The sequence below is a fragment of the Cetorhinus maximus genome, chromosome 17, assembly GCF_964194155.1.
Source record: "Cetorhinus maximus chromosome 17, sCetMax3.hap1.1, whole genome shotgun sequence".
In the NCBI taxonomy this organism is placed as follows: Eukaryota; Metazoa; Chordata; class Chondrichthyes; order Lamniformes; family Cetorhinidae; genus Cetorhinus; species Cetorhinus maximus.
The window spans coordinates 77,968,823-77,981,443 of record NC_135895.1 but is presented as its reverse complement, the minus strand read 5'-3'; the positions used below and the strand labels follow the sequence as shown (position 1 = coordinate 77,981,443).

Below are 12,621 nucleotides of genomic sequence, written 5' to 3'. Positions count from 1 at the left end.
GGCGAGGGGCGGGGCGGGTTGAGGGGAGGGGAGGGCAGGCGGGCACGGGGATACGGTGCGAGCCTCAAAGCCCAAGGGCGGGGCTCGAGGAGGGGCGGGGCCAACCTGGCAGGTGTCGCGACGCGGCGTGGTCTCGTCATTGGACAGGCGCGCGCTCTGGCCGCGGGCGGTGACGCACGCGCTCTGCGGCGGCGTGTGCGCGCGCCCCCGCCGCCGGCCCGCGCGCCCTTGTGTAGTATTGTCAGTAAGATGGCGGATGATCGGCAGTGAGTGACGGTTCCCTTGTTCCGCCTGACGGAAGCGAGCGACATAAACAAGGCAGGGAGACAGAGACAGAGAGAGAACCGCAGTCCCCCTGGAGCGTCCATCAGGGATGGTGGTTAGTCAGCGGATGCCCCCAACTCACTGCTGGGATTTTTAATTTGTGTGTGTGTTTCTTTAAAAAAATAACCAACTGCAGAAAACACCAATCATGAAATTCGCCGAACATCTATCAGCCCACATCACGCCGGAATGGCGCAAACAGTACATCCAGTATGAGGTGAGCAGCGGCACGAAAGGACAGGGAGGCGGATGGGTTAATGGCACAATGGACAGTTCGCATCTGAGAGGGTTAGGGCGCTGAGGGGAGAGGGGGAGCGGAATTGGAGGAGATGGGATGGAGGGCGAGGGGATGGAGAGGAGGGCGAGGGGATGGAGAGGGGATGGAGAGGAGGGGGTGGAGGGCGAGGGGATGGAGAGGGGATGGAGAGGAGGGGGTGGAGGGCGAGGGGATGGAGAGGAGGGGGTGGAGGGCGAGGGGATGGAGAGGAGGGGGTGGAGGGCGAGGGGATGGAGAGGAGGGGGTGGAGGGCGAGGGGATGGAGAGGAGGGGGTGGAGGGCGAGGGGATGGAGAGGAGGGGGGTGGAGGGCGAGGGGATGGAGAGGAGGGAGTGGAGGGCGAGGGGATGGAGAGGAGGGGGTGGAGGGCGAGGGGATGGAGAGGAGGGAGTGGAGGGTGAGGGGATGGAGAGGAGGGCGAGGGGGTGGAGAGGAGGGCGAGGGGGTGGAGAGGAGGGCGAGGGGATGGAGAGGAGGGCGAGGGGATGGAGAGGAGGGGGTGGAGGGCGAGGGGATGGAGAGGAGGGAGTGGAGGGCGAGGGGATGGAGAGGAGGGGTGGAGGGCGAGGGGATGGAGAGGAGGGAGTGGAGGGCGAGGGGATGGAGAGGAGGGGGTGGAGGGCGAGGGGATGGAGAGGAGGGGGTGGAGGGCGAGGGGATGGAGAGGAGGGGGTGGAGGGCGAGGGGATGGAGAGGAGGGGGTGGAGGGCGAGGGGATGGAGAGGAGGGGGTGGAGGGCGAGGGGATGGAGAGGAGGGGGTGGAGGGCGAGGGGATGGAGAGAAGGGGATGGAGGGCGAGGGGATGGAGAAGAGGGGGTGGAGGGCGAGGGGATGGAGAGGAGGGGGTGGAGGGCGAGGGGATGGAGAGGAGGGAGTGGAGGGTGAGGGGATGGAGAGGAGGGCGAGGGGGTGGAGAGGAGGGCGAGGGGGTGGAGAGGAGGGCGAGGGGATGGAGAGGAGGGCGAGGGGATGGAGAGGAGGGGGTGGAGGGCGAGGGGATGGAGAGGAGGGAGTGGAGGGCGAGGGGATGGAGAGGAGGGGTGGAGGGCGAGGGGATGGAGAGGAGGGAGTGGAGGGCGAGGGGATGGAGAGGAGGGGGTGGAGGGCGAGGGGATGGAGAGGAGGGGGTGGAGGGCGAGGGGATGGAGAGGAGGGGGTGGAGGGCGAGGGGATGGAGAGGAGGGGGTGGAGGGCGAGGGGATGGAGAGGAGGGGGTGGAGGGCGAGGGGATGGAGAGGAGGGGTGGAGGGCGAGGGGATGGAGAGAAGGGGATGGAGGGCGAGGGGATGGAGAAGAGGGGGTGGAGGGCGAGGGGATGGAGAGGAGGGAGTGGATGGCGAGGGGATGGAGAGGAGGGCGAGGGGGTGGAGAGGAGGGCGAGGGGATGGAGAGGAGGGCGAGGGGATGGAGAGGAGGGCGAGGGGATGGAGAGGAGGGCGAGGGGATGGAGAGGAGGGCGAGGGGATGGAGAGGAGGGCGAGGGGATGGAGAGGAGGGCGAGGGGATGGAGAGGAGGGCGAGGGGATGGAGAGGAGGGCGAGGGGATGGAGAGGAGGGCGAGGGGATGGAGAGGAGGGCGAGGGGATGGAGAGGAGGGCGAGGGGATGGAGAGGAGGGCGAGGGGATGGAGTGGAGGGCGGGAGGTGAGTGGAGGGCGAGGGGGTGGAGAGGAGGGCGAGGGGGTGGAGAGGAGGGCGAGGGGGTGGAGAGGAGGGCGAGGGGGTGGAGAGGAGGGCGAGGGGGTGGAGAGGAGGGCGAGGGGGTGGAGAGGAGTGCGAGGGGGTGGAGAGGAGGGCGAGGGGATGGAGAGGAGGGCGAGGGGGTGGAGAGGAGGGCGAGGGGGTGGAGAGGAGGGCGAGGGGGTGGAGAGGAGGGCGAGGGGATGGAGGGCGAGGGGATGGAGAGGAGGAGGGTGGAGGGCGAGGGGATGGAGAGGAGGGGTGGAGGGCGAGGGGATGGAGAGGAGGGGGTGGAGGGCGAGGGGATGGAGAGGAGGTGGGTGGAGGGCGAGGGGATGGAGAGGAGGTGGGTGGAGGGCGAGGGGATGGAGAGGAGGTGAGTGGAGGGCGAGGGGATGGAGAGGAGGTGGGTGGAGGGCGAGGGGATGGAGAGGAGGGCGAGGGGATGGAGAGGAGGGCGAGGGGATGGAGAGGAGGGCGAGGGGATGGAGGGCGAGGGGATGGAGAGGAGGGGGTGGAGGGCGAGGGGGTGGAGGGCGAGGGGGTGGAGGGCGAGGGGGTGGAGGGCGAGGGGGTGGAGGGCGAGGGGGTGGAGGGCGAGGGGATGGAGAGGAGGGGGTGGAGGGCGAGGGGATGGAGAGGAGGGGGTGGAGGGCGAGGGGATGGAGAGGAGGGGGTGGACGGCGAGGGGATGGAGAGGAGGGGGTGGAGGGCGAGGGGATGGAGAGGAGGGGGGTGGAGGGCGAGGGGATGGAGAGGAGGGAGTGGAGGGCGAGGGGATGGAGAGGAGGGGGTGGAGGGCGAGGGGAGGGCGAGGGGGCAGAGAGGAGGGCGAGGGGGCGGAGAGGAGGGCGAGGGGGCGGAGAGGGGGGCGAGGGGGCGGAGAGGGGGGCGAGGGGGCGGAGAGGGGGCGAGGGGGCGGAGAGGGGGCGAGGGGGCGGAGAGGAGGGCGAGGGGGCGGAGAGGAGGGCGAGGGGGCGGAGAGGAGGGCGAGGGGGCGGAGAGGAGGGCGAGGGGGCGGAGAGGAGGGCGAGGGGGCGGAGAGGAGGGCGAGGGGGCGGAGAGGAGGGCGAGGGGCGGAGAGGAGGGCGAGGGGGCGGAGGGGGCGGGGGGCGGGGGGCGGAGGGCGAGGGGACGGAGAGGAGGGGTTGGAGGGCGAGGGGACGGAGAGGAGGGGGTGGAGGGCGAGGGGACGGAGAGGAGGGGGTGGAGGGCGAGGGGACGGAGAGGAGGGGGTGGAGGGCGAGGGGACGGAGAGGAGGGGGTGGAGGGCGAGGGATGGAGAGGAGGGGGTGGATGGTGAGGGGAACAGGGTGAGGGGGTGGAGAGTGGAGTGTGAGGGAGGGGGAGGAGGGTGAGGGGAGCAGGGTGAGGGGGTGGAGAGGTTGGAGGGTGAGTGGATGGAGGGGGTAGGGACACTGGGAGCAGAGGGGGTTGGAGTTGGGATGGGAGGAGAGGGGTTTGGCCAGGAAGATTGGGGATGGGGCAAGGGACGGTTCAAAGGGAGATGCAGAGCTATGAGAACAGGAAGTGAGTAGGTGATCGGAGGGACGTTGATGGTCTGAGGAGGGGTAGACGGTGAAGTGTTAGAGATGGAGATTGGGATTGGGATGGTGGTCAAAGAATAATAATTTTAATGACCTCTAGAATATGCTAAGAACTGCAGATAACAATACTCAATGGTAACGTGTTGGGTCTGGGAGGTGATTTTATATAATTATGAGATAAGGATTGGACACAGTAAATTGATCTTGGAGGGGTGAAAGGCTGCAGGCAGTGTTGATGTGAAAAATAAACACTTTGTATTACATTCCAAGGCATTAACGTTTGAGATTGTATAAACAGCTTGAACAGTTTATTTAGACCTTTTGTGTGTGGCTGCTTTAGGATCTATTTCTGAATAAATTCTTCAGTGTAAGCCTTTAATGGATTTGTTTCTGCATCTTTGTGTTACTTCTGGGGAGTAGGGTTGAACTGTCAGAGACAAATAGCAAGGCTCTGTGATTGAACATCATTAAAATCTTGTGTGATATTGTGATGTCTTTTATTGATTGAAAGATGGGAATATGATAGCTTTTCTAAATCAAAAAACTACATTGTACCTAGGTTCCTGTCTGCAAAGATTGGAGAGAGTAATTAATATTGAATGTAAAAGTCCCAGAATTGTAAACGCTGGAATATAGCCACAGTACAGCATAATTAGTGGTGTGCATCTGGGATTTTCAGTATTCTGCAGGTAAATTACCTGAAGGAAAGCGAAAAGAGAGACTGCATCTACAAAGAAATCAGAGAGAAAGGGAAAACGATGAAAGGGGTGCTATGATAAAAGCAAAAAACTGCGGATGCTGGAAATCTAAAACAAAAACAAAAATACCTGGAAAAACTCAGCAGGTCTGGCAGCATCTGCAGAGAGGGACACAGTTAACGTTTCGAGTCCGAATGACCCTTCAACAGAACTAAGTAAAAATAGAAGAGAGGTGAAATATAAGCTGGTTTAAGGGGAGGGTCGGACAAGTCGAGCTGGATAGAGGGCCAGTGATAGGTGGAGGTAACCAAAGATGTCACAGACAAAAGGACAAAGAGGTGTTGAAGGTGGTGATATTATCTAAAGAATGTGCTAATTAAGGGTAGAAAGCAGGACCAGCAAGGTACAGATAGCCCTAGTGGGGGTGGGGTAGGGTGAAGGAATCGAAAAAGGTAGAGATAAAACAATGGATGGAAATACATTTAAAAATAATGGAAATAGGTGGGAAAAGAAAAATCTATATAAATTATTGGAAAAAAAAGGGGGGTGGTTGGAAAGTGGGTGGGGATGGAGGAGGGAGTTCATGATCTAAAATTGTTGAACTCAGTATTCAGTCCGGAAGGCTGTAAAGTGCCTAGTCGGAAGATGAGGTGCTGTTCCTCCAGTTTGCGTTGAGCTTCATTGGAACAATGCAGCAGGCCAAGGACAAACATGTGGGCATGAGAGCAGGGTGGAGTGTTGAAATGGCCAGCGACAGGGAAGTCTGGGTAATGCTTGCAGACAGACCGAAGGTGTTCTGCAAAGCGGTCACCCAGTCTGCGTTTGGTCTCTCCAATGTAGAGGAAACCGCATTGGGAGCAATGAATGTAGTAGACTAAATTGAGGGAAGTGCAAGTGAAATGCTGCTTCACTTGAAAGGAGTGTTTGGGCCCTTGGATGGTGAGGAGAGGGGAAGTAAAGGGGCAGGTGTTGCACCTTCTGTGGTTGCATGGGAAGGTGCCGTGGGAGGGGGTTGAGGTGCAGGGGGTGATGGAGGAGTGGACCAGGGTGTCCCGGAGGGAACGATCCCTACGGAATGCCGCCAGGGAGGGTGAAGGGAAGATGTGTTTGGTGGTGGCATCATGCTGGAGTTGGCGGAAATGGTGGAGGATGATCCTTTGAATGCGGAGGCTGGTGGGGTGATAAGTGAGGACAAAGAGGACCCTATCATGTTTCTGGGAGGGGGAGGAAGGTGAGGGCATCCGCTTAGATAATATCACCACCTTCAACACCTCTTTGTCCTTTTGTCTGTGACATCTTTTGGTTATCTCCACCTATCACTGGCCCTCTATCCAGCTCTACTTGTCCCATCCTCCCCTTAAACCAGCTTATATTTCACCTCTCTTCTATTTTTACTTAGTTCTGTTGAAGGGTCATTCGGACTCGAAACGTTAACTGTGTCCCTCTCCGCAGATGCTGCCAGACCTGCTGAGTTTTTCCAGGTATTTTTGTTTTTGTTATAGAGGTGCTATCCTTGGTCTCAGCAGCCCCAGCTAGAACTCGTCAATCGTGGCCCTACTTATGCCATGCCTGGGTATATTCATTTATTCCTAACAGTTGAATAGCATCATAGAATCATACAGCACAAAAGGAGGCATTTGGCCCAGCGTGTCTGTACCAGTTCTTGGAAAGAGCTACCCTGTTCTTTCCTTGTAGCCCTGTCAATCTTTCCTTTTCAATAATATGTCCAATGCCCTTTTGAAACTTATTGAATCTGCATTCATTTCAGGCAGTGCGTTCCACATCATTGTAAATTGCACAAAACAGTTTTTTTTTGTAGCTTGTCTATCATTACTATCTTGACTCAAACTATGTCGCTAGTGCCGTGGAACTACATAAACTGTGAGACAGAGTAGTAAAAACACGTTTTTTGTGGGTTGTTGTGCATTTAAATAGGATAGGATATGCATATCATTCTTCAACCTACCCCAAACCAACAATCGTCAGTGCATTGGACTTACTTACAGAACTAGCACTTATGAGTTAATTGGGCATGTTAGTCTCACCCATATAGTTATTTATAATTCGGCAAAGTATAATGCTATCATTATTCTAAAGCTTGGTATGTTTTACTTTGGTCAATGTACGTGGATTCCACCTCATCTGCAAAATAAATTTTGTAAAAGTGGTTTGGAACTACTGTAACAATGAGTATGGGTGTACATAATATGAAGTAAAAACTAGTAATACAGTTTATAAAACAGTGAACAATCTTGTTAGAATGAAGCAAACAGTACAGTTAATGAGAATACATGCAATAAAAGCTAAATTTTCATCGTGTTCCCTGTAACCCTATTTCTTGATTTCAAGCAAAACTCAACAAGTAGTGAAGAGTTTGAAATATAAGCATTCAGCTTGTGTTCTGTTACCATGGTGGCCCCCCTTTGATATTGGCATGATTTTTACAAAATATTGTTGCAGCTTTTGGGGAGGTGAGGTGGAATGTTTATAAAACTAAAACGTGCCAGGCATTAGAATAATGATAGCATTATACCTTACTGAATTATAAATAACTGTATGGTGGAGGCTGGCATACCTAATTAACTCATAAGTGCTAGTTTTGTAATTAATCCAATGCACTGACAATTGTTGGTTTGGTGGTAGCTGATTACATGCCTAAGAATGATATGCGTATCCTATCCCAGTTTTTAAGATCATGACAGCCCGCAAAGGGTCTTGTTTTGTTGACTTTATGTTAAGAGCTTTTTCTTGACTCCATCATTGCAGCACAGTTGCTCAGGTGGTTGCAAAGCTGTGGAGGAATATACTCTTAGCCAGCCTTTCACATTCTACCTTCCAGAAACACATTTCTGTCTGTGTCCTTATTCACACCAAATATCGTTCACTTATCACTCCTCTGCTTGCTGACCTACCCTGTTAAGCAAAATCTCAATTTCAAAATTATCATCTTGTTTTCAAATCCTTCTTTCATTGCTCCTCCCTTTGCCCCTCTGTACTCTCCTAATGCCCCACAACCTACATTAATCATTAATCATTAGTCTGCATTAATCTAATTCTGGCCTCTTGAGCTTTCCTGATTTTAATTGCTCCACTATTGGTGGCTATGCCTTCAGCTGCCAAAGACTTAAGCTCTGAAATTTCTACCCTAAAGCTTTCCGCCTCTCTAACTTTCTTTCCTCATTTAAGACACTGCTTAAAACCTACCTCTTTGACCAAGCTTTTGACCAGCCGACCTAATATTGCCTTAAGTGACTCAGTGTCAAATTTTGCTTAATGTGAAGTGCCTTGGGACAATTTATGTTAAAGGTGCCATGTAAATGCAAGTTGTTGTTGATGCTGGGAAACTATTCTCAGTGTGGAGATGTATCCCCCAGTTATCTCATAGCACATATCAATGGATTATAGAGGAAAGTCAGTATGAAACAAAGACTGCCAATATCTTACTGCATTTTTTTTAAGTTTTGGATTTCCAGCATCTGCAGTTTTTTGCTTTTATCTTAGTGTTGCATTTTTTTTAAACCTGGGTAATGAAAAGAAATAGTGAGTGTGTGTCAATCCCCACCCTCCCATCAATAATGGTAATCAACTGCATGCCTGTGGCCTGGAATTCATGGCCTCTCAGGTCTAGAGTGTTACATGGCATATCTTTTTTCAAAAAAGTTAAACACACTGTATATTAGTCATGTGCAAATAGTCCTCAGAAAAACTGCAACCAGTGTCTTTGGCCACCACCCTGCTCCCATGCTACTGATTCTTTCACTTCCCTGGCCATTGTATTGGGCTCAGCCATACCATTTTTAACCTTGAAAAAACTCAGCTGGTCTGGCAGCATCGGCAGAGAAGAGTACAGTTGACATTTCGAGTCCTCATGACCCTTCAACAGAACAGTTCTGTTGAAGGGTCATGAGGACTAGAAACATCAACTGTACTCTTCTCCGCCGATGCTGCCAGACCTGCTGAGTTTTTCCAGGTATTTCTTTTTCTGTTTTTGTTTTGGATTTCCAGCATCCGCAGTTTTTTTGTTTTTACCATTTTTAACCTCGTCAGGTCCTGTTCAGCTCTGAGCTTAGCTTTAGATCTCCATACTTGGCACTATAAAGAAAGATTACTTCCATCTCTGCAATATTGTCTGCCTCCACACCTGTGCCTTTGGTGAAACATACATGCCTACAGGACATGAAGGTTCTCCTTGCTCGCCTCTCTTTCTCCAACTTGAGCAAGTTTACAGCATGCATGCTGTCCCACACTAAATTCTGTTTGTCCATCACCTTGCTGTATTTACTCGAGTCCTCAACCTTAAAGCTCTCCAACAACCTCTGGGTCTTCATCCCCCAGTGAGCGTTGTTCCTCTGACTCTGGCTTTTTCTGTGTCATCTCCTTTTATCTCCACAATGGTGTTTGTTAAAGCTGCCCTGATCCTGAGCTCTGGAATTTTCTCCCTAAGCCCACCTACCTCACTCTGCTCCATTAGAAAGGTCCAAAATCCACCTCTTTGATCAAGCTTATGGCCACCCTCATAACCTCTTTCTCCCTGGCACCGCGCCCAATTTTTTTTACCTCTGTGAGTTGTCTTTATGTTGAATGCAAGTTGTTACTGAATGCATTATATTATTCTGTACCACTTCAGATATTTGAAAGTAATTTAAGTCTGACCTGGGGACTTTAAATGACAATATACGTATTTAGTAGCAGAATTAAAAAAAAAAGCAAGGTTTTGACTGCAGACAGTAGTGGCTTCCACTAAAGGAAACCCTGTATCTGTATAATTATAGAGAGGAATATACCTTAGTAATTTAGCAGGAACTTTGAAATGAGTATTTAGGGATGCTGTTTACACTGCTTATGTATAGCACAATTGAAGAGTGCAGATGATGTCAGCACTTCTGTGTGCTTAGATATTGTGGTTTGTTCTTTGGTTGAATCCTAAAATTGTTTTACTGCCTGGAATAACCCAGGTGGCCAGCTTCTATTATATATTATACAAAAGTTAGTGAATTTTAGAAATCAAGAAAATCAATTCTTTCACTGCTATGGTATCGTTGATGACCCAGGCACTGCCAGGGAATCAATTGTAGTACTTCGTGATATTGGATCCAAGTTTATATTGGGACATATTTTGATGATGACCTGAAGGATTCTTCCCTGTCTGTTCTGAAAATCCTGGCCTGGCAGAGATAGCGATTCTAGCTGACACAATTTTTGTCCAGTGCTCTGTTCTGGTAATTTGCAGTTTTCGCTGGTTAAACTCCAGTTGTACACCTGCACACACCTGAGGATGCCCAAACCTTGGGCTGTTACCAGCTGGCACCTCAACTCTCTAGACTTGGGCAAGTGAAGTATCTTTCTAAGGCACAGTGTTGTTTATCTTTATTGGCCAAACAGAGCTCTACCTGTGTGAATTTTCAGTATCTTGGTTTAGAGACTCTTGCACATGATAATGGATTTACGTGCTTTAGGCACGTGGTTATCAAAAAAACGTAGTCAGCACATTCAATAATTCAATCAAAGTATGAAGTGTGACAAGCATCCGTGTTATTGAATGAGTTGTTTCCATTCTCCATTACTGGGTGCAGAGTTTTAATCTGATCATGATAAAATTATGTTTCAGATGAAATTATACCATGTATGGTCTCAGAGGCAAATGTTTGTTTGCCACGCCTAGTTAACAGGCTACCATAAGTGTAACTACTTATAACTACTTCACATACCACCATGTACCTGGCTTTCAGTTGAGCACAGGTCTCTTCACCGATATGTTGCCACCCACTGCTCTTTGCTTTAGATCTTCACACTTGGCATTATGAAGAAAGATTACTTCCATCTCTTTGGCTAGGGTCTAAGCCTGCCTCTGTCTCATCTCAGTCTAGGTCTCTCTTAGAGTTTCCCTTTTCTATTTGCTTGATGGTTTACGCTAAACACTTGCTTATTGAAATGCAGCACAGCATTTAACTCGAGTTGCAGAAAGTGACCAACTAAATACCAGAGCAGGAAAAATCAGATCATCTTTTATCTTGGATGGTCCCAAATAATTTAACCAGAAATGATTGTGAAAGAGTGTGTTAACAGTATTCGTTGGGATGATCAGTAAAGCATTGTAGAGTTTTATATTCGGGTTCAAGAGATTTGAGCTCTGTAACAGATTGCTTCTTATGTGTTGCTGTCTATTGTATGTGAAATGCTTTAAACCGTTGTTGAATGCGGCAGATAGTGAGTGAGACCATAGTGAAGCAGTGCATGTATGATCTTGGCAGAATGCTACTTAGTATGAGAGACTGTCTAACAAACAGTTTAATCTGTACAAAGTGAGGTGCTGCGGACACTATTAACACTGTTTTGTGTATACAACAGCGTGTTAAAATGGTCGTCTTAGAATAGGGCCAGCATCACGGTGAAGAGAAGATGGTATTGGTTTGTTTATGGGCTAACAGCTTAGTGCAGTACAGGCAGTTTATTCAGTACAATGAGAGTGAATTACGTTATTTTACAATCAGTTGAGAAAGATGGAGATCAAACAATCATTGCATACATTTTTACTGGACTATTATGTCCAATTCGAGGCAGCACAGTGAAGGATGTGTAAGCTTCAGAGAGAGTGCAGAAAAAACTTACAAGAATGGTTCCCAGGATGAGGGATTCAGATCATCTTTTACCTTGGATATGAGTTACGTATTTAGATTGGAGAAGCTGGGATTGTTCTCCTTAACACTGAGAAGTTTGAGAGGAGATTTCATGGAATCACAGAATGGTTACAGAACAGAAGGAGGCCATTCAGCTTGTTGTGTCTGCACCGACTGTCTGAATGGGCAATTCACTTAGAGCCACTTCCCCGCCTTCTTCCCATAAGCCTGCACAATCTTCCTTTTCGGATGATAATCCAATTCCCTCTTGAATGCCTCGATTGAAACTTCCTTCAACACACTCTCAAGCAGCGCATTCCATTTCCTAACCACTTGCTGTATGAAAAAAAATTCTTGTTGTGTCTCCATTGCTTCTTTTGTCAATTATCTTAAATCTGCGCCCTCTCATTCTTGATCCTTCCACCAATGGGAACAGTTTTTCCCTATCCAGAACCCTCATAATGAATACCTCTATCAAATCCCTCCTCAACCTTCTCTTCTCCAAGAAAAACAGTTCCAACTTCTCCAGTCTATATATATATATATATATATATATAACTGAAGTTCCTCATCACTGGAACCACTCTTTGTGAATCTTTTCTGCACTCTCTCTAATGCCTTCACATCTTTCCTAAAGCATGGTGCCAGAACTGGATGCAATACTCCAGTTGAGGTTTTGTACAAGTTCAACATAATCTCCTTGCTCTTATACTCTATGCCCCTATTAATAAAGCCTTGGATACTGTATGCTTTATTAACGACTCAACCTGCCCTGTCACCTTCAATGACTTATGCACATATACACCCAGGTCCCTCTGCTCATGCACCCCTTTAGACTTGCACTCTTTATTTTATATTGCCTCTGTATTCTTTCTACCAAAATGAATCACTTCATACTTTGCTACTTTGAATTTCTGTCATTCCACCAACTTGTCTATTCCTTTTGAAGTTCTGCATTTGATAGAAGTGTTCAAAATCATGAGCCTAGAAGAGTAGATGGAGAAATTGTTTGGCAAGAGGATAGAGAACTAGAGGACACCTATTTAAAGCGATTGGCAATAGAACAAAGGTGACATAAGGTAAAACTTCTTTACACAGCGAGTGATTAGGATCTGGAATACACAGAGATAAAACAAAAAGCTAAAAGCTACTGCGGATGCTGGAAATCCAAAACAAAAACAGAATTACCTGGAAAAACTCAGCAGGTCTGGCAGCATCGGCGGAGAAGAAATCAGTTAACGTTTCGAGCCTTCATGGCCCTTCGGCAGAACTGAAGCATAATTAGGAGAAGGGAGAAATATAAACTGGTTTAAGGTGGGGGGGGTGGGGGGAAGAGAGAAGTTGAGGGTGTGGTGATTGTGGAGATAAGCAGTGATAGGAGCAGATAATCAAAAGATGTCACAGACAAAAGGATCAAAGAGGTGTTGAAGGTGGTGATATTTGTCTAAGAAAAGTGCTAATTAAGAATGGAAGACAGG

The 12,621-nt window shown here is 49.7% G+C and overlaps 1 protein-coding gene across 3 annotated transcripts in view; it reads left to right on the top strand.

Moving 5' to 3' along the window:
• The first annotated feature begins 203 nt into the window (after positions 1-203).
• The window catches only part of LOC144692526 (xenotropic and polytropic retrovirus receptor 1 homolog), a 337,603-nt gene continuing 325,185 nt past the window's right edge, over positions 204-12,621 (top strand). For 2 of the 3 annotated variants that reach the window (XM_078561492.1, XM_078561493.1), the window contains exon 1: positions 204-541. In XM_078561492.1, the coding sequence (XP_078417618.1) occupies positions 473-541 (69 nt within the window). In that variant the 5' untranslated portion in view covers positions 204-472. The remainder of the gene's footprint in view (positions 542-12,621) is intronic. The other variant, XM_078561491.1, reaches the window with a different exon arrangement.